Below are 25,101 nucleotides of genomic sequence, written 5' to 3' on the forward strand. Positions count from 1 at the left end.
AAACCGATCTTCACGAAACTTCACCACATGGTGAGTTTGTCATAAGGAAGAAGCCTGTTGTTTTTGAGGTCGAAATGTCAAAAGCTCAACACAGGTGCAAGGTCAACAACTAAGGTGATATTTCTAAAATCAAGGAATAACAAGGAAATCTAAAACAGGTGGAGGCCATTCAGCCCATCATACCTGTGTGAACACCACAACAACCCATCCACACAAGATCCAAGGAAGAAAATGCAAAAAAATGTTTTTAATTAATGAAATAAATTTTGTGTATTTGTTTGGGGTTTCTATTTTGTGGGGGGTTTTTTTTTTCTTTTCTTTTCTTCTCCTCATGTGAGGGGGCATGGGCTTGGTTAAAAACACAAAACATCAACCGTACAACCCCCCTTGAGAAGACCCCCACCAACAAACAGCACTCCGTACACAATCACCCATCAATACTCAAATTACCTAAAAATCCCCTCAACATCCCCATACCCGTCTATCTCCATAACTTCCAGGTACCTATCTTATTCTAATTTAAACTTATCTACTTTTTCGACTGCCACTACCTTTCCAGGGAGACCATTCCATACATTAACTACTCCCTGAGTGAAAGTCCCCGACCTTACTACCATCTTAACTCTCCTCTTCTTCACTCTTCGGTAATGGCCCCTGGTCCTTTCACAATCTACTCTGTTGAATAATTCATCTTCACTTATTTTATCTCTACCTTTCATTATCTTAAACATCTCCATCATATCTCCTCGTAACCGCCTCCTTTCTAGTGTATGAAGCCCTGTCTCCTTCAGCCGCTCCTCATAGCTAAGTCTAGCTAGGCCTGGAATCTATCTAGTAACCCTACACTGAGCCCTCTCTATGGCATCTACGTACTTCCGGAACTGTGGTGACCAGAACTGCACACAATATTCTAGATGTGGCCCTCACTAAATTCCTGTGAAATGTTCTTTTGATTATAAATGATCCCCCTCCTTATACAGCCTAAAACACTATTTGCTTTACCTATAGCTACCTGGCACTGTGCTGCCTGCTTACCTCCCGTATCTATTACCATCCCCAGATCCTTCTCCTGTGTGACACGCTCCAAAATTACCCCTTACCTCCTGTAATCTCTATTTTCATTGTTCTTTCCCATCCCCAACACCTTAAACTTCCTCAGGTTAAATTACATCTGCCAGTCTTTTACCAAATCTATAGAAGTATCAATACTTTCCTGAATCTGTTCACCACCACCTCTGCTATCCACCTCACCTCCAAGATTTGTATCATCTGCAAATTTGGAAAGCTTACTCTTCACCCCATTATCCAAATCGTTGATGTGAATCATGAATAGTAATGGTCCGAGTACTGATCCGTGAGGTACCCCGCCACTTACATCCTCCAACTCACAGTCACTCTTTGCTTCCTACCACTAAACCAGTTTGCAATCCAATTATCTACATAACCAGCCACTCCACAAGCCCTCACTTTGTCTCACAACCTCCAATGTGGTACCTTATCAATACCTTCTTAAAGTCTAGATATACTGTGTCCACTACCTTTCCCTCATCCACCCAATCAGACACTGCTTCATCCTCAATTTTCATCCGATTCACTTGAGATTTGAAGAGCAGTTAAATATTTGTTCATTGAATTCAACCACAAATTATTTTTGAGGTCAAATTTGTTTTATGGATTTTGTAAGTGTTACACTCTGCATGACATCTTCTTCTTCTTTGTTACTTGGTGAAAAAAACATTTCGCCAAGTATGTTGGTCTGTAGCATCTGTTTGTCTGTCTGTAGCGTCTGTCTGTCTGTCTGTAGCATCTGTTTGTCTGTCTGTAGCGTCTGTCTGTCTGTCAGTCACGATTTTTGGCCACAGTTTTCAAGCAATCGTTCTGAATTTTTTTTTGTGTGTGTAGGTGATGGGTCAAGGACAGCAATGCTAAATTTGGTGAAGTCCCAAATCCGGATCCAGACACGAGAGTTATTTAATTTTTAACTGATTCTTCCCCATTGAGAGATGGGGATAAAAACGATATTGCATGATATCTCAAAAAGTTGAGGATGGATTCGGATGAAACTTGATGGACCAGTTGGGCGTGCGACAAGGACTAATTGATTCCATTTTGGTGAAGATCCGAATCCGTTTCCGGATTCAAGAATTTTTCAAGTGATTCTTCACCGTTGAGAAATCGGGACAAAAACTATATATTGCACAATATCTCTAAAGGTTGTGAACGGGTTACGACAAAACGAGGTGGACGGGTTGGTTAGGCGACGAGAACAGGCCGATTCGATTTTGGTGAAGGCCGCAAGTTCAGATCCTTTCTATTTTTGGTGAAGGTGCGTTAAACCAGCAGGTTCAGATCCGACCGATCAGTGGGATACAGAATGTAAACTGTTCTGCCTGGTGGAGGTATGTTCTCGACCGGGTGCCGTTCCGTTTCACCAAGTTTTCACTCTCTGAGTGATTTTTCATTTTCTTTCTTGTTTGTCTGGGCAATATCAGAGCCATTGTTTGAGTTAGGGAGCTGAAATTTGGTGACAAAAGTGAAGATCTGCTTCGGCAAAATGATATTTTTTGGCGTTATTGAATTAATTGATTAAACACTTAATTATTAGCGATTTATTGATGACTTTATTTTCTTCTTATCTGGGCAATATCTCAGGCACTTTTTGAGCGGGGAAACTGATATTTGGACATGACAGTAAACAAGTGGTTTGGCTATAAAGGGTATTTTTTATACACCGCTCCTTCGCAATTCCACATCCAGGTGATGCATGACGTCATTGCCAAACACCAAAGGAAGGGAGTACTCAGTTTTTACTCTGTTTGTCTGTTTCAACTGAGAAGCTGAGAAGCCCATTGATTTTGAGATCAAAGGTCATCACCTTGAGGTCAAATTTCTAAAATCGCCAATTCTCATCATATTGACTTAAAGTTGAACAGGATTTTCATATCAGCTTACTGAATTCAACCTCCAATTATTTTTGAAGTCAACATGGACCAAAAGGTTAACATAAGCCAAAGGTCAACAACTTCGGTGAGATTTATAAAATCCTCAATTTTCATCCAATTTCCTTGAAATTTGAAGAGGATTTATATTTCAGATCACTGAATCCAACCAGTCAATTATTTTTGTTTTTCAAAACGTTAAAAAAATTATTATGTAGGTTTTGAAAAAATCAGCCAGTTTTTCAAAACGTACATAATCTGGTAACGCACAACCCCTCCAACCACCCCCCTCCCTCCTCCAAACAAAAATCCTCGACTTTCTTCTCACAAGAAAACTATCATGTAATTCATCATTTTAAATACAATATTTGTTTCACAAACGGTGCTTCAGAGCAGATCAAGCAGGGGACCCTCCCCCCACCCCCCACTACCAACCCCAACCCCCTTCACCACGAGATAGTAGAGGAGCCAGAGTGAGCTATCTTGCAAAGTAAGGGTTGGATGTGAGGTTGCATGCTATACTTTGTTTGAATGTATTTTTGGTAGATATATCCATTCCTTATGGATTATATGTTGTGTGCTCGACAAAATATCTTGCGAACTCAAATTGTGGCCCAGACTTTGAACTTTTACAATTTTGGCCAAAATAATTAGAGGTAAGGGAAATACGAGTACATTTGGGATTTGTATAGGATCGTCTTTGAAAAAGACATACGTTAGGCATCAATAGAAAGGAATTGGCCCAAGCTACAATTTGCTATCAAAATTCGTTTGATTACGTTATTGATGACGTCACTCGAGGTCAAAAGGTCACCGATGCTGAAGGGAAGTGAAAATCAATGTTTCTCATCAATAGATTGCCCCATTTCAGATACATCAATAAAGTTATAATAGCAAAAGCACTATTTCTGTAAGAAGACATGTAGACAAAGTTTATAGTATCAAGAAAGTTTACAAAAGGTACATAATTGTTATGTAAACCCCTTTTATTTGAACCGAAAGGGAAAAATTGGATGCTCATTTACAAATGACTAGTTGGTGTACGGATCGTCGTCAGAAATGAAACCAAAATGAAACATCTAGTCATACAGATGATGATCAACCCGTTCAGATATAATAGTACAGACCTCACAAACATTTCAACAGGCCAATTGGCTTCATCCAACGAGTTAGTGGAGGCAAAAGAGAGCAGACTGAAAGGTCTTTCAATAGCACAAGATGAAAACAGCCACAAAGTGGAACCTATACACCTGAAAACATTCATTGAAAAAGGGGGGGGGGGGACAAACGACACACAAACAGAAGACTAAACAACCTCAAATACAAGAAAGTTCTGTGACAAGAAGTCTATGCTTTGCACAAAAGCTAAATAACTGGGAAAATGGAAGCTTTTTCACATGAATGGGCAAACTGCCCTAGCTCGCTGTTTAACCCAGATGAAGGACACCCATCTGGATACGGCATGAGAAAAGGCCACAAGGCAGATTATGTTATGGCTTTGAAGAGTACAAGGGGTTCTCACTGGGAGGCACTGGATCAACTTCCCCCTTCCAAAGAAACGAGAGCTACGGTACTTGATATAATGGCATTTATTCAACGTTTTCAAGGTATGGGATGCACCATTTTAATCAACGACAACAAAAGCACCTTCACAAGATTCTGAATATGAAACCAGCAGGCTGTGATATGATTCACATCATTGGTGAGAGATATGACATCAATTCATCAAGTCACCTGAAATATGAGGAAAGATACCACAGATGAAACAATGTACAGAATCTCAAGACCTTGAATCCCCACTCTAGTCTTTCTGTGCCACAGTGAAAAAAACTTCACTTATAAAATGGAGAACAAGGACAGGCTACTGAACTTCCTTCATGAGTCTTGATCAAAGGACACCCAAAATATCCCAGATCAGTGTCAAGTCATCATAGGACGATTTTTACCTGGACCAGCCATCAAGTTAACAAGAAATATAGCCTCTGAGTTGTCCGATTTAAATTGTCAACCCCATGAGGAGGCCGACACACGGATATTTACCCATGTTTCCTCCTGCGTACAAGAAGATAAGTAGTCATTATAGCGAATGATACAGATATCGTAATCATGGCCATCTCCCATGTATCCCACATGCCTGAATTAAATAAACTATGGATATATAAAAATACCTCGTCATGCTCCAGTCAAAACCAGAGAACAAAGGTACTCCTGCCATGCCACAGAATAGCCAATTATCTTTCCTCTGCCCATCCAACAGTAGACATAACAGCAATACTCTTAGCTGCATACATAATAACAGGAACAGACACTGTCAGCTATCCTTATTCCGTTGGAAAACCACGCACACTCAAAATTGCTTTGGACTGTGCACCCGTTCTTGAGCCCCTAGCAGAAAATGCCAACACTAGGGAAACCTTAGATGTCAAAGCAGATGTTGTCGTTTCAGCCAAGAAATGAGTTTTTGCACTGTATGGCAAAAAAACTAAATGAGCTCCATTGCCACCTGTTCATGACGGAAAGCGGATATTCGTTCTCTACCAGCAACAGAGGATGCATCCCATCTTCACCGAGTGTGATCTGTCAATCAGCTAGCCATTTGAAAACGAGAATCCCAATCGCAACCAGCCCGAGCAGATCCAATCAAATTTGGAAGGAAAGCAGAAAATGGCCACCTGATTGCAAACAGAATGACAAAGCCCCTAAAACCAAAATTAGTCAACACTTCCTGCAACTGCCAAAAAGGTAGATGCAAAAGGCGTTGCGCTTGCGGAGTGGCAACGGTTAAATGTACCATTATCTGCTTGTGTTGTGGTGATCCACAAAAGTGTGATCTTCATCAGATGTCGAATACTCAATTCCATGAAACGAGAACTGGCTTTTGGTTTGATTAACGAAAGATAAGTGAGATAGTCTCGACTTCCTTGGTATCCAGTGCCTTGAATTACAAATCCAGGTCGTGCATGCGTGAATTGCCATTTTCTGAAGATCGCGTAAAAATGCCTCTTTGGGGTTACCATAATGACTATATTACTTTTGATGAATATCTTGCTATCAAAACCTTTGTTCTTGAGTTTACTTCCCTCAGTAATATTTCAGTTGTCTTACTGAAGTTACAGTATCTAGATATTCACTTCCCTTTAAGATCGATGACCCCTCTCTCTCTCTGGTAACATCATCGATGGTGTAATCAAAATAATTGCATTACCAAATTATAGCTCAGTGTTAATATCTGATTGAAAATTATTATTGAATACATTATGAAGCCGGATAAGGTTAGAATCTATGCTGTTACATCATAAAATGAGAAGACATGAAGGCTGTCTGTGTTTCAACGAATTTCTTGTTCATTTTTCCAAATTTTACCCTTTGGTTTAAAAGGGTTTACATAATAACCATGCACCTTTTGTAACCTTTCTTGATATTAAAAATTTTGTCCATATGCATTCTTATATAGATATAATGTTTTCGATATTCTGACTGTATTGGTGTGTGTGAAATGGGGCAATCTATTGACGAGAATCATCGATTTTCACTTCCCTTCAAAATCGGTGACCTTTTGATTTCTAGTGACGGCATCAATCATGTAATCAAAATAATTTTACTACCAAATTGTAGCCTGGGCCAAAGTCCTTTCATTTGATGCCTAAACATGTATGTCTTCTTGAAAGCTGACCCCATATAAATCCCAAATGTATTTCCTGTACCTATATATTTTTAGCCAAAAGTGTTGCTTCTGAAAGTTAAAAGTTTGGGCCGTAATTTGAGTTCGCAGGAGATTTTGCCGAGCACACAACATAAAATCGATGAGGAATGGATATATCTACCAAAAATACAAACAAACAAAGTAAAGCATCCATCCACACCTCCATAAGGATTTTAGAGCCTTGGTTCCCTCCCCTACTAAGAAAGCAAAATTAGACAATTTTCAGTGTTTCTATGATGATGCTTCCATTTTTCTTTTGAAACGTGAGCAACTCTTCATGACCCACCAGCTCATATTTTGTTAGAACTTAATTAAGAAAGCATTTGCATCTGTTTGAGAAGAGTATAAAAAACAAACATTGCTTTGGATGTGGTGGTGGTGCACCACATTTCTTACCTGACTCACATCTTTCACCAGAGTACCGTGGCTTACACACACAGGTATAAAGATCCGGAGACGCAGGTCGAATCAAGCAGATGCTGCGTGCTTTTGGACATCGGTTACGGACACAGGCATTGCGTACTGAAAAGAAAAAAAGACACACACAAAGGGGGTTATATTGTAGATGCACATCAGTTACGGACAGTGTACTGAGAAGGAGAACACAGCCACCCAATAGAGAACTTGGAAAACGAACGGCACACAACAGCCTGCTTTTTTAAACGATACCATATAGTCTTTCATGTCCATGACTTCAATTCAGCCCGATAAACTAGCTCTCCAGCTCTACGTTCCTCTCCAATGGACGGTTTCCTCCAAGCAAGCATTACACTGCTTGTATTCTTACTGGTAATGTGGGACATGCAGTGACAAGGGGATGCCATTCGAGGTGAGTGATTCGGGGATGCCATTAGAGGTGAGTGATAAGGGTATGTCACTATAGGTGAGTGACAAGGGGACAGTTCCACCGTGCCCACAATATTTTTTCAGCAGGCCATCCAAACAACTGATGCTGCTACCCCCAAAACATCGCAATATTGCAAAAAACAAATGTTACATCTTAATATGACAAACGAGACAACAGATACACAGAAAAAGAAGAGTTTACCTCTTTGGCAAAAACGGCCCCGAAATGGTGGTTTGCAATGACAATTAACGCGTTGAACTCCTTCTTGACCAAGGTACGCACGATCTTGTTCACGATTAGACCTCTTCCTTATGGAGTGAACTCCAAGCACATCTGCTCCAGTTTCTCGGGTTTCCAAAATATCACCTTCACCCACGTCACCACCATCTTCCTTACCATGATGCCATCTTGGATTTTTCCTGTAAGGGGAACTTTCAGAATACTCATGTTCATGATCGGTGATAGTTTCATCATCATCCATTTCTTTTGTAAACCTTTTCGTTTTGTGAGCAATGTCATGCTGATCTGCATCTTCTCTTGCATCATCTCCAAAAGCATACTTATCAGTGAGGGAAGTGTTTGACGAAACCATTCGATTTCCATTTATAGACATTTCTTCACCTTCATTTCTCAATTCACACTTTCCTCCATTATTGCATGGATTGGGAAGACAGGGATCATCTAGGTCAAAGGAAATGAAACTAATTACACTCATGAAAATGTAAAAACACAATTGGCACATCCACTCATTGCTCATTGATCAGAAACGAGTCAACCGCACAGATTTCAACAACACCAGTAACAATTAGAATGGTACTCGGTAGAGTGCATACCTCCACCAGGGTGACCACTTTACCTTTTGTATCCCACTGATAAGCTAGATCTGGATCCGGACCTAAACCAAAATCTAATCCGCTTATTCTTGTCACCTAACAACTCAACCACCAAGTTTTGTCAGAACTAGTACACAACTTTTTTGAGATATCCTGCACACAAACAAACAAGAAAGACGTCGTGCAAAGCACAATACTTACCAAATCCACAAAACAAATTTGAACTTTAAAATAGTAGGTTGTAGAATTCAGTGACCTGAAATGTAAATCCTCTTCAAATTTCCAAGTCAATGAAATGAAAATTGACAATTTTAGAAAATTGACCAAATGTAATGGATCACGCGAGATAGTGTAACCCCGCATGATTGGCAGTACCAATCGACGCTCATGGTTGCTTCACAACCCGCTGGAGCACGAAGTTATCCGTGCCCGGTGGCCTCAGGACCAGATGTTTGGGAGGGACTCGAGCACTTCCCCTCATGGCAAAACTCAAACCCTGGGTCCGCAACAATATAATATTATATTCCATTCCATTGGGACCATACTCTGTACAAAGAGTCAGTGTTGCCGAAGCAGTTTCCTTGGCTATTAGGCACAATCCTGGACAGGTCACCATTCACACACAGGATACTTGAATGACTCGATCATCCCAGCAAGCTGGTACTCATTTTGCCGACCTCAGAAGGATGGCAGGCTGAGTCAAGACCCTGGTGAAGTAATTCAGCGGGCAACGAGGCTTGAACTCAGGACCCTTGGATCCCAAGCCACCACCCTAACCACTGAGCCAACACCAGGCTTCAATATTATATAATACAAACATAAATATATGCACACACATATACATACATACATATACATATCTGTAATAATAAATGTCAGTGTGTCAATCAGTGAGTCAGTGTGTATGTGTGTGTGTGTCTCTCCTCCATAACTCCAAAACCATGAAACATAGCGGCCTGAAACTTTGCATGCACACAAAGGGAACTCCAAGGGAGTGCATGAATGAAAACTGGGTGTTTGGGTCAATTTAAACATCCCTTTTGAAGATAGTTAATGGCCTCATTTAATTATTCTTAATCAAGTCTCATCCTTGGTCACCTTGCTAGGGTCCTAATTCGCCCAATTCTTTTTTTGGCCTGCTCAAAAATATCTTGACTTGGAACAAGCCGCAACAATTTCTCAATTATAAAGTTGTTTCCCCCCCCCCCCCACTTTCCTCACTCATATTGTAGAATGCATGTTCATCATATCTACGAATCATTGGATACATTGCAATGCTTATAAACGACCGGAGACGCCACCAGCGTCCGTGGCTTTATTTCATTTCCACAAATGCCATAACCTCTAGAATCTCTCAATCTGAGCCAAATTTTAAAATGTAAACTCTGGAATTTAATTTATCAGCAGTGCCGACTGCTAAAAAAAAACAACTGTTCATTTGTCCAATTCAGATATTGCTTGGCATTCTGGGTGTCTGCGGGTGTACGATATTTTTATGATCGATCAGTGGTGGCTAATCACTACCCAGCCAGCCGTTCTTTATCAACCGTTTCATTGGAGTGCTTGCTTGAGTGCTTAAGCCACTTGGCGAGCTTGGTTGTACGTTTCCAAGCCATGGCCATATCTAAAAAATATTTGCACTGGCAATGAATATATCGTTCAACTTCAACAAAGTTCAGTCCCGACTTGCCTGCGTTTGGCCCCGCGTGTTGTGAAATGGCTCGCTTGCCGAAAATGTGCAATTATATTTTGACGTTTTCCCCTTTTTGCATGATCTTCTTTCATTACATGACCCATCACTTCCACATAGACACAGTGCTTAAAGTATTCACACCCCTTGATTTTTGTCACATTTATTGTGTTACTGCCCGAACTTAAAACGGATTAAATTTAAATTTTTTGTCACCGATCCACACAAAATACCCCAAAACGACAAAGTGAAAACATGTTTTTAGAAATTTTACAAATCCATTAAAAACGAAAAGCTGAAATGACTTGAATCAATATGTATTCCACCCCCCCCCCCCCCCCGAGTCAATACTTTGGGGAAGCAACTTTGGCAGTGATTACAGCTTCGAGTCTTCTTGGGTATGTGTGTATCACCTTTGCACATCTGGATTTGGGGATTTTCTCCCATTCGCTTTGGCATATGTTTGGGGTCATTGTCCTGTTGGAGTCTTTTGCCGTCTCAGGTCTTTTGCACTCTGAAGCTGGTTCTCCTCAATGATTTGCCTGTATTTGGCTCCATTCATTGTTCCCTCGATCCTAAGTCTCAGTCCCTGCCGCTGAAAAGCATCCCCATAGCACGATGCTGCCACCACCATGCCTCATGTTAGGGATGGTGTAAGATGTGTGTAGAGCTGTGCTCAGTTCCTGCCAGACGTAATGCTTTGCATTTAGGACAGAGTTCAATTGTCTCCTCATCAAACAGAATCTATTGCCTCATGCTCTGCCTTTCACGTGCCTTTTTGCAAACTCCAGGTGTGCAGTCATGTGCCTTTTCTCAGGAGTGGCTTCCGTTTGGCCACTCTCCCATAAAGCCTCGATTTGTGAAGTGCTGCAGAGATTGTTGCCCTTCCAGCAGGTTCTCCCATCTCAGCCAAGGGACTCTGTAGTTCTCTCAGAGTGGTCATTGGGTTCTTGCTCACCTCCCTGACCAAGGTCCTTCTGGCCCAGTTGCTCAGTTTGGTCAGACTGGCAGCTCTACAAAGAGTCTGGGTAGTTCCATACTCTTTCCATTTCCTAATGATGGAGTTCACTGTACTCTTGGGAACTTTCAACCCCAGAAATTGTTTTATCCCTTCCCCAGATCTATGCCTCCTCACAATTCTATCTCGGAGTTATACGGACAGTTCCTTGGATTTCATGGTAAAGTTTCTGCTCTGACGTGCACTGTCAAATGTGAGACCTCATAGAAAGGTGTGTTTCTTTCCAAATCATGTCCATTCAATTGAGTTGTCCATATGTGGACTCATATCAAGTTGTAGAGACATCTCAAGGATGATCAAAGGAAATTGGATACACCTGAGCTCAGTTTGAAGTGTCGTAGCAAAGAGGTTGAATACTTCTTGAAACCAAGACATTTCAGCTTCTCATTTTTATTAATTTGTAAAAAAAATTCTAAAAACATATTTTTACTTGGTCTTAATGTTGTATTTTGAGCAATCAACATTTTTTGTCAACATTTTGTTTAATGTTGTAAACAAAATGTGACAAAAGTCAAGGGGTGTGAATACTTTCTGAAGGCACTGTGCAGATAAAAAAAAATTAAACGTTTCATTTGCAAAAGTTTCTTCAACTGTGTCGTTGGAATGCTTGATCGGAGCATTCTTCAAGCTTCGATCTCTCCAAGCTTCCATTGCAATACCGCGGCTCGGTTCTCTGTGAGGACATCTCCATAGTAAAGGAGGAAATATCAATGAGATGATCACTCCAAGCTGTCCAGACTGGGTTTGAATCCCGACCCAGGTATAAACTGTCATCCTGGTGTTTTACAGGCAGGGCTATTCGTCAATGTGTGCCGTCTCTTGGACGGACGTTAAACTGGAAGTCGCATCTACCGGAATCAATCAATCAATCTCTCTCCCACTCCCCACCCCTCTCCCACCCTTCACTACCCCCCTATTTTTTTTAACCATTTTAATATAAAAACACACCTTCATAATGAGGGTAAACAAGTAAAAAATGATAAAATGTAATAGCCCCAGTTGTTTCAGTAACTTTGCTGTTTGGAGTTAAAGGGCGAGCCCATATCTATGTACATCTAAAATGGCCACCAGTCTATCAGTCGACCATCTTTCAGCAGATCACAAAATAAAGTGAGGTGCACGTGTATGCTGTCATGTGCTGTGCTTGTGCCAAATTGAACAAAATCGGACCATGCATGTCTGAGAAATGGTTGGGGACACATTTAAGTAACAAAATGGCCACCAGTCAGCCATCTTGGATCTGATCTTGAAAATAAACGACGTGCATATGCAAGCCATCATTCTTGATCTGTTTGCCAAGTTTGAACAACATCGGTAAATGCATGTCCGAGACATGGTTGAGGACATATTCAACATTGGGTTTTCTTTTTACAACTAAAATGGCCGTCAGTCGGCCTTCGATCGATCTCGGCCTTCGATCTTCGATCGCTTCACGAAACAAAATGATGTGCATATGTATACGATCATATGTTGTGTTTGCGCCAAATAAGAATAAAATTGGTCCATACATGTCCGAGATATGGTTGAGGACGCATGCACGGACGTGAACATCGAGACCAAATTCATAAGCAGCCATTTCAGACTAAGTCCAACGGGGGCTAGTAATAGACAGAAACAATCGCAAAAACAAAACATACAATTCACGACTCAAATGAGTCAGGGATTGAACCATCCTGCCAGAGCAGGTAGTAGTTCAATTGGTTGGGTGAGACACATTGTGCGGAATACATCTAGTGGCAGCGACTACATTCCTTGATGCGCACTGAGTAGTAGGCGCAATACCGTCAGAATGGTCATTGAGTGATCGGCTGTTTGGAGCAGGTACAGAGACAGGAATATCAGAACACTACCGTGCCAAGCCAGAACCACTAGTGTCCTCACTTATGGGGGGCTGTGTGAGAGGAAGGATCTCCTGAATGTGAACTTGATTTCGGTGATATGAACGGCCATTAGGTGATTGCAGTAGGTATGATCTCAGCTCTTTACAACGTGATACAACAGCAGCTGGCTCCCAAATATCAGATCTACGATGCTGAACACTCACAAATTGGCCTGGATGAAGGGGTGGATATTCACGTGCGTGTGCATACTGATTGTGGTAAATCTTGTGATATCATTGACGATTTACAGGCTCATCATGGACAGTATTATCAGGGTCCAGAGTGTTCACAATACGGGTAGGCACAACAGATTTCAACTTCCTGCCCATGAGCAATCGGGCTGGACGATCAAGCAAATGGCCAATCGGTGTCGAACACCACGCGAGGAGGGAGTCTGTAGTCAGTACCTGCATGTTTATGCTTCTTCAGGGTCTCTGATAGTTTTTACATTGCGTTCAATAAGACCATTGGACCGAGCATACAGGGGACTTGACGTCACAACATCAAATTACATGCTTTTGCAAAGGCTCGGAATTCAGCACTATCAAAGTGTCCACCGTTATCACTCATGAGGCAAGGTATGCCAAACTCGGAGAAAATACTCCAGAGACACTGACTAACAACACCGCTCGGGCAAGGATTAGGAAATCGTCATGCAACAGGAAACTTTGGGTAGTATTCACACAGAATTAACGATTGAGTGCCATCAGCTTGGCATAGATCGGCAGTGAGCTCACTCCATGGCCCTAGCGGAACCTCATGCTGGAGCAATGGCTCCGAACTCTGTGACATTTGGCACCTCTGGCAAGTTTGGCAACTGCTGACAATACAATCAATATCCCTATTATATTTATGTTCAGCCAGAACATGGTGTCATTAGCGAGAAGCTTGGTCTTCTCATGACCAAAGTACCCCGAGTGGAGCTTTTGAAGAATTTGTCGTTGTAAACATATCAGGATAACAAATCGCTCTCCCTTGACAACGATACCGTTTTCAACAAGCAGTTTATCGCAACACCTCCAGAACCCTCTAAATTCATCAAGCAAGCCATTGATGATGTCACAAAGTCGACTAAGATCTGGGTCACGGAGCATTTGTTGCTGTAGAATTTGAACCTTTTCTGATGAAAATCTGACGAGGTCCACAAGTAGATCAAGCTCAATTGTGCAGTGTTGTTCGGACGAGGTAAGTGAGAGAGTCCATCTGCGAGTTGATTGTTTATGCCCTTGCGATGCTTGATGGTCAAGTTGTATCCTTGCAGACACACCAACAGCCGTTGAAGACGCGGAGGTGCCGCACAAGCCGCTTCTCCACGAACATTATCAGCGATTTGTGATCCGTTATCACATGGAAGTTGCGATCATTCAGGTTCGTATGAAATCGTTCGACACCAAACACGGTCGCAAGCAGTTCTCTTTCAAAACAAGCATATCGTTGCTCGGCATCATAGAGGGTCTTGCGAGCAAAAGCAACAGGTTGTAACTGGTTGCCACGAGCCTGGAGCAGGGCGGCACCAAGGCCATGAATACTCGTGTCACACTGGAGGTACACCGGCGCATCCGGCCTGTAGTAAGGAGGAAGTGAGCGCTCAGAAACCTCTGTCTTAAGGATGTCAAATGTCTTCTGATAATGCGGTTCCCACCTGAAATCAGCATGTTGCTTGAGTAGCTCTCAAAGCGGTGCTGCCTTTGCACTGAAGTTATCCACATAGCATGCGAGATATGTCATCAGAGAAAGAAAGTGTTGGGGTCAGACTTTGACGTAGGTGGGTGAATAACCTGAAGGTCCTTGATCTTCTGAGGATCTGGTTGGATCCTCTGGGCACCATACACATTCCCGAAGAATGCAATACTGCTCTTCTTAATGAAACACTTAGCAGAATCGAACACGAGTCTTTCACGTTGCGCAGTAAGCAATAGCTCATTCATGGAGGTCCCGATCGTGTTCCTGTTCCGTGGCCCTATACACAGAAATGGCATCCGCAATATTCACAGCACCTTCACTGTTCCTCAGTATAAGATCCATCTCGAGCTGGAAAATGTCCTGGCTTCATCTTCACTTATTTTATCTCGACCTTTCATTACCTTAAACATCTCGATCATATCTCCTCGTAACCACCTCCTTTCTAGTGTATAAAGCCCTGTCTGCTTCAGCCGCTCCTCATAGCTAAGTCTAGCTAGGCCCGGAATCAATCTAGTAGCCCTGCACTGAACCCTCTCGATGGCATCGATGTCCTTCCGGAACTGTGGTGACCGAAACTGAACACAATATTCTAGATGTGCCCTCACTAAATTCCTGTACAATGGTTAACACCTCCTCTTGATTTATAATTGATCCCCCTCCAAATACGGCCTACAACACTATTTGCTTTACCTGTAGCTGTCTGGCACTGTGCTGCCTGCTCACCTCCCATTACCACCCCCAGATCCATCTCCTGTGTAACACGCTCTAAAATTACCCCTTAGACAGGATGTAAGGATGTAAGCATCCTGTAATCTCCATTTTTATTGTTCTTTCCCATCCCCAACACCTTACACTTGTTCAGGTTAAACTCCATTTGCCAATCTTTTGCCCAATCTATACAAGTATCAATACTCTCTTGTATATGTTCACCATCCCCTCTACTATCCACCTTACCTCCAAGTTTTGTGTCATCTGCAAATTTGGAAAGCTTACTCTTCACCGCATTATCCAAATCGTTGATGTAAATAATGAATAGTGATGGTCTGAGTACTAATCCCTGAGGTACCCCACTACTTACATCCTCCCAGCAAGACATCCTCCCACTCACAGCCACTCTTTACTTCCAACCACTAAACCAGTTTGCAATCCAATTAGCTACCTGACCAGCCACTCCACAAGCCCTCACTTTCGCTAACAACCTCCGATGTGGTACCTTCTCAAATTCCTTCTTAAAGTCTAGATATACTATGTCCACTGCCTTTCCCTCATCCACCCAATCAGACACTGCTTCATGGAACTCCAAAAGATTTGTTAAACAGGAACTACCTTTGGTAAACCCATGCTGACTACCTTTAATTAGTTTGTATTTATTGAAATGGTTCCTCATCTGGTCCTTAATTAATGTCTCCAACACCTTCCCCACAACTGAAGTCAAACTAACAGGTCTATCGTTTCCCATTTCTTCTCTGGATCCTTTATTAAATAATGGTGTTACATTCGCTACACCGGTACCTCTCCAATCCTCCGGTACCTGTCCTGACTCCAGTGAGCAATTGAAAATATCCGTTAACATCTCACTTACCTGCTCAGCCACCTCCATCAATACTCTCAGGTGCATATTATCTGGACCCGGAACCTTATCTTCTCTTAGATTACCGAGCTGTTCCTTTACTTCCTCCACTCCAACCTGGATCTTCTGTAAAAGCCCTTCATCACCTCCTTGGTAGACACTCTCAGCTATTGGCAATTCTCCTGACTGTTCTTGTGTAAAATTTGAAGTAAAATACCTGTTTAATAAGCCTGCCATCTCACCTTCATCACTAACAACTCTCCCGGTGCTATTCCTCAATGGACCCACACTGGTACTAACCTGTTCTTTTCCCCTGATATACTTAAAGAAAGCCTTGATATTATGTTTAATATTCTTAGCCATGTCCTTCTCATCCTCTCTTTTGGTTTGCCGAGTTATTTTCTTCACTTGCCTCTGTTTACTCCGATAGTGATATAAATCCCACTGCAGGAAATCCTCATCCGCTCTGCCCTTTCCCTGTTCCTCCACCCAATCTATCCCTGGGAAAGTTAAAATCCCCATGACATCATGTTGGAAAAACGAAAAAAACTTTGGAGCTCTATCTCTGAAATCGCACCAAGGGAAAAATTGAAACAAGACACACGGAAAGTACTCCTGATGGGGAATAAGTGTGATTTTTATGATGACGTCAGAGGTGCCTTTGTTTTGATGTCATAATAGCATATCTCGAACGACACACCGAATAAGCCTGAAAAATTTTGAGGGTCATCTCGGGATAAGCTGGTCCACAGGAAAAAAAAATTTGATAAGGTCATCGGTCACATGATTCGACAGCCATATTGTTTGAAAAATAAAATAAACCTTCAAACATCTCTGAAATGGCTGAACAGATCGAAGTGAAGCTTTACACGTGTGACCACCTATCCATGAGGAACAAAAGGTTTACACAGATGACATCATACATCACATGGTTTGGCAGCCATATTGGATTTACCCTAAAACCAATAAAAAAAATCTTCTTCTCCATAACGGCTTTACAAATCGAGGGGAAACTTCACACAAATGTTCCCCTAGCCAAGGGTGTATAAGGTTGTTAAGGAATAATTTATCAGTCACATGATTTGGCAGCCATATTGGATTAAAGAAAATATTAAATAATGTTTTCTCTGGAACTGCTTAAAAAGACAGAGTTAAAGGACCAAGATGTGGACACAGGAAGAAGATATGAAATAGTAAAACTGTTTAAATTTGGTTTTGTAACTCCACTAACTGGGAGAGCCTTGTCGGTGTGTTGTGATTGCGTAATGATGATTAGGAGTAGTTGTTGGTTTGGTCATATGATACATCTTGATAATGAACTATCCATTGTAAAAACCAAGCACACTGTTTGTTGTGACGTAATTTAACCATTTCCAAGTACACAGGAGATCACAAGTTCTTACCCCATACAATGTCCATTTATTTATTTATTTTTTTAATCAAAATCTCTCAATGAATCATAAACATTCTGAAACAAGAACAAGAGCAATCAGACATTGCAGACCTTCGCCAGGACTTGTTTTGTGTGGCGTTTGTGTACTGGTGTTACGTAATTAATAAGAGACATAATTGGAACTACCACTTTATAACTGCTGGCAGTGATGACCGGGTACCAAGACGTCCCACTTTGATTGGACACTTGACCCTGACCCATGACGTTTTTAATAATTATTATTCAATTGAATGTAGAATGGGATTAAAATGAATTCAATTAAAATCAAATGGAAGATCAAATTGGTACAGTCCTGCATTGGAGTAATCAGTAGGAACCCAAACAAGAAAAAAGCAGAGATGAAGTCATCAGGAGGAACCTGTAAAGTAATCTGCTGGCACATCTGCAAAAATGTTGATATCCCAGTTCCAGAGAAATTGTGGGACGAGGCCAATATTCCAGAGAATGGTCGGCCTCGTCCAAAACATATAGCAACGTCTTGAAAGAGGCCAATGTTCCTCGAGTCGTGGAGCAAGGTTTAACCGTTCAACCCAATTTAATTATAACTAGCAAATACAACCCGTCACTTCACTGATGGGGGGTGTGAAGTGGAGGGGTGGAGAGAGAGAGAGAGAGAGAGAGAGAGAGAGAGAGAGAGAGAGAGAGAGAGAGAGAGAGAGAGAGAGAGAGAGAGAGAGAGAGAGAGAGAGAGAGAGAGAGAGAGAGAGAGAGAGAGAGAGAGAGAGACGGAGGAAAAGCGAGGGGTGGGTGAATAAATGAAAGGTAGGAAGGTGAGAAGAGTGAGGAAGGGGGTGGAGTTGGGGAGAGTGACGCCTCACGAAACGTTTCTATACACTGCAGAAGGCATGGGTGTGAGAGACAGAGACAAACAGACAGAGAGACAGAAACAAAGCGACAGAGGTGTGGGAGAAGGGTGTTGCATTTCATTCGGAGGGGAAAGCGAGGAAGGGACAGAGAGAGAGAGAGAGTGAGTGATTGGGGGTGGGGGTGTGGGGAAGGAGGAAAAAAAAGAAGAGAAAGGTGAGGGGTGGAGGTGGCATTAGCAAAGAGAGTGATATGTTATGCTTCATGACCAAACACAAAAAAAAAAAACTCATGTCAGAACAGCTGTACACACAATGACACAACAGAGTTTATAAAGTAATCCGCTGGCACATCGCAAAAACTTTGATATCCCAGTTCCAGAAAATTTGTAGGAACCTGAACCAAAAGCAATCACTAAAAATATGAAAGTACCTACCGCTCACATATGAACTAATGATCCCATCGAGCGTGAACATCAAAAACAAAGCATTGCAACCAGACATTAAACTTCAGCATAAAAAAGAGAAAGCATTGCTCAGTGAGGTGTTAGTACTCGTGATTTTGGACTAAACAATGCAGAAATTAAGAAAATAACCAAATACCAAGACCTCAAGAATGAAGCGAAAAGATCCTGGAAGCTGAAGAATGCCAAAGTGAGAAAGTGATACTTTGAGGTACGGGAATGATGACAAAGAACCTCACAGATATTAAAAACCATCCCTGGGAATATTATTACAAACGAACTACATTTGGAAGCTGTACTGTGCTCAGGGACGATCCTGAAGAGAGCACTCAGCACAAAACTTTTAGAACAGAAAACTTCACAGCTTGGTCCATGAATCGAGACACCTTACTGAAATGAAGGTGGATACTGTTACGAATTCTGGCCCGCCAGGCGTGCGAGCGATTGCGTAACTCCAATCGCAACCGCGTCGCCCACCGGACGGACAATTCAGTCGTGACCCACCTGGAACTACCGCCAGGAGCCAGTCACGGGTGGGGGTTTAACCTCACCACGATCGTGCCAATTGCCCACCCCCGCAGGATAGGGTTGCTCGCCAAATTCGACCTACCTAAGTACCTGCGCGAGTGGTCGACGGGGCGATTGTACCTCGCCGCAGGTCGGCCTAGGACACGAACCGCTGAAGCGGTCCGTTCCGTGCTACAGTGATAACCGAGCGGTGTTATCGCCGACCTCGATGGATCAGATTCTCTTCTTTACCCGGGTATTCAAAACCCACTACTAATTTATTCCGCGATTCAAGATGGCACTTTCAATGGGGAAAGAGACGACGAACGGGATACATTTCACACGAGACATTTATTATAAGCAAGCACATATTACACACACAACACAAGCAAGGAATCATGCACGTATTTACAAGCAAGGCAAATCGAAATGAAACACGGATACAGGCAAGAAAGCAATGAAAGCAATACCACCGACTATAATTATTGGCAATGTACAGGCACTTACACAGGTTTACTTGTCGGACACGGCGCCACCCACACACACACACACACAAACAAACAAAATAAAAGACCTCCCTTTAGTGGTCGTCCAGTCTCTCTCCCACGACCATCAGCGTGGTCGCGCCTGGTTCCGGCCTCCCACGCGGCCGGCGAACCCTCTCAGGCACCCCTCGTCCGGACGCGCAGGTCCACCAGACAGCCGGCACTGCTGCACCTCCCAGCCGCATCTCCACCAACAGGCCGCTCGCCGGACCATGAGCGCAGGACCGAGAGAGGGGGAGAGAGAGAGAGAGAGAGAGAGAGAGAGAGAGAGAGAGAGAGAGAGAGAGAGAGAGAGAGAGAGAGAGAGAGAGAGAGAGAGAGAGAGAGAGAGAGAGAGAGAGCGCTGCACCGCGAAGGAGAGGCAGAGAGGGCTTTCAGACCAGAGAGAGAGAGAGAGCAAGCTCGACCCTGGCCACCAAGAGAGAGAAGCACTCAACCCCGACAGAGAAAAAGGAAGAATCCAACACGATGATATAGGCAGGAGCGAGGCCAAGCCCGCGTGCGGTCCGCCCTATATAGCACGGTGCTCCGCCCCTTCGCTCCATCCCCTTTTTGGCTCCGCCTCTCCTCTAGCCCTTTCGAGAAGCTCCTCGAAAAGGGGCGTTTCATCCTCACAGCCGCCTCACACCCCGTATCCACCAATCGCCAGCGAGCTCTCGCAGCCTCTCCTGTTAGCCCCGGCGCCGCAAAAAAGGCGGGAAAACTCACGTGCCGTTGTAGGCCTTTCACGGGGCCTTCGTTTGAAGTCTTCGGACGGTCCAAAATAATGATATAACAGAAAAACGGCTATCTCAAAGAGTCGCAGCCCGATGAATCACATGAATTTCCTTTAAACAACGGTGGGGAACTATCTGCACATAAACTTAGCGTCATAACTGATCTAAGGACCCGTTATGGTGTATTGCGTATTTCCACAGCTGTAACAATACTTTGAGCGCACCTTGGGAGGACTCCATTCCACATTCTGAGACACATATTTGTAGATACCAAACGATGACACGCACACACACGCGCACGCACACACGCGCGCACACACACAGCCTTTTATTTGAATAGATGACCTCATTAGTTACACGATATGGCAGCCACGTTGGTTTTATGGAAGTAATTAAACAATTATTTCTCTGAAACCGTTTAATCCATCCATACCAGACTTTGCAGTAATAATCCAATGCCCTTGTTGCATACACTTGACTTTAAAATGACGTCATCAGTCACGTGGTATGACAGCCACATTGGTTTCAAGGAAAATATTTCAAAATTATATTTCATATATGATTTTTAAATATTTGGTATATAATTCTTAAATTTCATTGAAAAAAAATATTATATATATATATATATGTATATATATATATATATATATATATATATATATATATATATATATATATATATATATATATTTTAAAAAAAACACTGTTACAATCGATGCGAAACTTTGCAGTTTTGATCCACTGTCCTTGGTCCATTTAACGCAACATGTTTCACATTGAACTGTGAAGCTGTTTTGGAGAAAAAGGTTTTTAAATTTTGGTTTTCAAACCAACATGGCTGCCAAACCACGTGAGCTATGGCATTGAAAATTTGGCCTCTGTCAAAGATTTGGTAGAGGATCACATGTGTGAAGTTTTGTTTTGATCGGATAAGGTTCGTTTTTCTGTGCAATATGGCTGCCACACCACATGACCTATGATGTCATCATTTCCACACTATATGCAGCTATGGTATAAGATGATACTTGGTAAATTTCGCTTCAATTGGATAAGCGGTTCCAGAGAAAACATTTTTAAAACATTTGTATTCAATCCAATATGGCCACCAAACCACGTGACATACCTTGTCACCTTCTTTGTCTCAAAGGGTGGAGGAGCTCCTTGTGAGCCAACAGCCATCCATATCTAGTGCCCAACTGTGTCTGCAGACATCCTCCTGCAGTGGGGTTACTTTTACTAGGAGGTTGGTGGTAGGATTTGCACTCCGGCCACTGTAAAACCCTTCATTCTGCAAAACATTCTAAAAGCAGAATTTTTTTCTGAAACCCACTCCGTGGGAGTACCTCCTGTGCAGCTTCCCTTCGCAGGGCATCTCACCGAATGACGGAATTGGGGCAAAGCCTTCGGAACCCCCAATCTTTGATGATAGGAGGGAAACCATGGGGTAACCTTCCCGGGTCAGATTGCGGTAGTGTGTGTCGGAGTGGTGATGAGGTGTCGTCCACCAGACGGCTGTCTCCTTGGGTTAACCTGAGGCAGTCCCTTCGGGTTAGTGCCTGGAATGTCCGATCCCGAAGAGAAGATGATCATCTGTCTCTGTTATCATCTGAGTCTCAAGTGTTTAGACATACGTATTGCAGCACTCTCTGAGTTTCGGAGACCGGATTGCGGTGAGATCATGGTGGGTGGTTACACCTACTATTGGTCTGGTCGCTCTGATGGTTACCATGCCGAAGGGGTTGCTGTAGCTGTGCCCAACAAGCTGACTCCAATGATAATTGAGGTATCACTGGTCAACGAGCGTATTATGAGACTAAGAATTCGTCACTCCTTAGGTGTCATTTCCCTGGTCTCTGTATATGCTCCGACAGGTGAGTGATCTCACCGTGAAGAATGCATTCTATGCCACGCTCAAGTCTGTGGTTGATCAGTGCCCCAGATGAGATACACCTCTAGTCTTGGGGAATTTCAATGCATCTGCTGGAAATGATAGGGATGGTTATGAGACGTGTGTTGGTCCCCATGGGTCTGGAACTATGAACCTGAATAGCACTAGGTTCCTTGACTTTGCAAGAAGTCATGGACTTAGGGTGGGTGGTTCATGGTTTCAGCGCCCACAAGCTCATCGCTGGACTTGGTATTCCAATGCTGACGGTGTGGCAAAGGAGATTGACCATGTGCTCATTGATGGTCGCTGAAGGATGATCCAGAACTGCAGGGTCTACCGGAGTGCTCAGTTCCTCAATACTGACCACCGGCTTGTTGTAACAGCACTGAAGTTGCAGCTTAAATCCAGGAGAATGTTACCCTTCCAGCCGAGGCTGGATGTAGGTAAGCTCAAGAATGAGAGGGTAGCTGAGGAGTTTGCAAAAAGGCTGAGTGGAGATTTGGGGGGTCTGGTGGCATTGGGGGATCCTGAAGAGTTGTTGAGTGCCTTCAAGACCACGGCACTTGATGTTGCCAGTGGATGTCTTGGAACTCACCGGAGAGTGAAGGAGAATTTTGCCTCTCAAGGGACACTGGATACCATTGACCAGAGTCGCAGGGCCAGGCTGAATGGCAGAGCTGAGATGTTCATTTAGCTGAGGCATAAAACTGTACGTGTGCTTCGGGTGGACAAGGAGACTTATGTGTGAGGAATCTGTGAGGGGGTAGAGCATCACCTGTGGTCAAGTGGTTCTCGTCCTGCTTACAGGGGAATTCACGCATTGCGTTCATCCAAGCCCATCCCTCGGTGTACTGCAGTTAGAGCGGAGGGCGGTGGGCTCTTGACAGAGGAGTCCGAAGTGAAGGCCTGCTGGGCCGGTTACCTTGGGCGGTTGTACCAGGCTAATCCACCAGCTGTCGAGTTGGATGTCAGGGGTGATATAATCCCTATTGCTGACCCTCTAATAAACTGTGGTCCACCTTCGTTTGTGAAAGCAGGCTGCGGTGAAATGGGTAAAGCTTTTGGGATCTGTGGCATCCATGCTGAACTTCTCAAGGCTGGTGAAAATGCTGTACTCATATCGTTGCATGCAGTTCTGTTCTTTGCCTGGAACACAGGCATCAACCCAACTGACTGGAAGAGGGGCCTTGTTCTCCCTCTCTGGAAATGGAAGGGTGATCTCCAAGACTGCAACAACTACCGAGGGGTGACGCAGCTCTCAGTGCCAGGCAAGATCTCTGCTCAGATAATTATTGATCAGATTCGCCACCATATGCTTGAGCACCAGCGTCCAGAGCAGTCAGGCTTTTCACCAAAGAGGTCAACGATTGACCGTATCCTTGCTCTTCGAGTCCTCACCGAACGCAGACGAGAGTTTCGGCAGGGGCTGCTTGCAGCCTATGTTGATCTCTGTAAAGCGTTCGATTCAGTGAATTGGGATGTCCTCTGGAGGGTACCTGTGCGGGAGGACAAAAGTCCAAGTCTTCAGGATTCTTGGTCTTCGTGGGGTGCCACCAAAACTGATCAATCTGATGTCTGAACTTTACTCTGGCACTGAGAGTCCTGTGAGACGTGGTGGTACCATCTCTGACTTATTTCCAGTTGTTTCTGGAGTTTCTCAGGGGTGTGTACTGGCCCCCACACTTTTCAGCACTTGTATGGACTGGATTCTGGGGAGGATGTCAGAGAGATCAAGCTGCAGTTCATTGTTTGGGAATGTCAAGATCTCTGACCTTGATTTAGCAGATGATGCAGTCATCTTTGTGGAGACGCTGGATATCCTAATGGGGTCCTCGAGGTGCTGAATGAGGAGTCGGAGGCGCTGGGATTGCGGGTTTCCTGGGTCAAAACTAAGATCTAGCCTTTCAATGACATCTTGGATGCTGCTGTCCTGTCTGTGGCGAGAATGTTGAGATCACGGAGAGATTCACATATGTAGAAGTGGACTTCCTTTTTCTCGTAGTTTTCTAATCAATCTGCTTGAATGTGGCCATTAATAAGAATTGTTGTCCAAGTTATTAACTGCACCTGTTCCCAAATTACACCTGTTCCCGAATTACTACACCTGTTCCTGAATTACTACACCTGTTTCCTAATTACTACACCTGTTTTCCTTTGTTACTAAATGTGTATTCATCTTGATGTTTCTAATATATTATTGGAACTGAAATCAAATGTATTTTAATCAAATGTATCCTCTCTTGCTTATTTTGTACTGGAGCCAAAAGGCCTCAAGCAAATTGTTTCCAAAGCTTTACTGGATGTCTGCTTTCCTGTATTATTCTCTCATTATTCTCTCATTGCTCTCCTGGATGTACTCAATGTCATCTCCTTTTCTTCCTCCCTTCTCTTCCCTCCCTTTCTCTCTCTGTTCTTAGATTTCTAATTAATGTGCTTGCCATCTGAACTGATAAGCCTTTGTAAAGGAATTATATGATGCTGAATCTGTCCAGAATTGCTTTGCTCGGAGTTGGACCCTTGCTCGCCTTCCGGTGCATTTGTTGTTTCTGACCAAGGCGATAA

At 43.1% G+C, this 25,101-nt stretch overlaps 1 protein-coding gene and 1 pseudogene across 5 annotated transcripts in view; one reads left to right on the top strand and one right to left on the bottom strand.

Moving 5' to 3' along the window:
* Positions 1 to 25,101, bottom strand: part of LOC147016265 (factor VII-activating protease-like) — a 123,110-nt gene that overhangs the window by 73,205 nt on the left and 24,804 nt on the right. For all 5 annotated transcript variants that reach the window (XM_085844839.1, XM_085844838.1, XM_085844837.1 and 2 more), the window contains exons 6-7: positions 7,691 to 8,170; positions 7,039 to 7,164 (exon numbers count right to left, since the gene is read on the bottom strand). In XM_085844839.1, coding sequence (XP_085700965.1) covers positions 7,039 to 7,164; positions 7,691 to 8,170 — 606 coding nt within the window. The remainder of the gene's footprint in view (positions 1 to 7,038; positions 7,165 to 7,690; positions 8,171 to 25,101) is intronic.
* On the top strand, positions 4,402 to 5,830 carry LOC147016266 (uncharacterized; annotated as a pseudogene).

The sequence above is a fragment of the Eptatretus burgeri genome, chromosome 11, assembly GCF_056783735.1.
Source record: "Eptatretus burgeri isolate ZD-2024b chromosome 11, Ebu_testis_v1, whole genome shotgun sequence".
In the NCBI taxonomy this organism is placed as follows: Eukaryota; Metazoa; Chordata; class Myxini; order Myxiniformes; family Myxinidae; genus Eptatretus; species Eptatretus burgeri.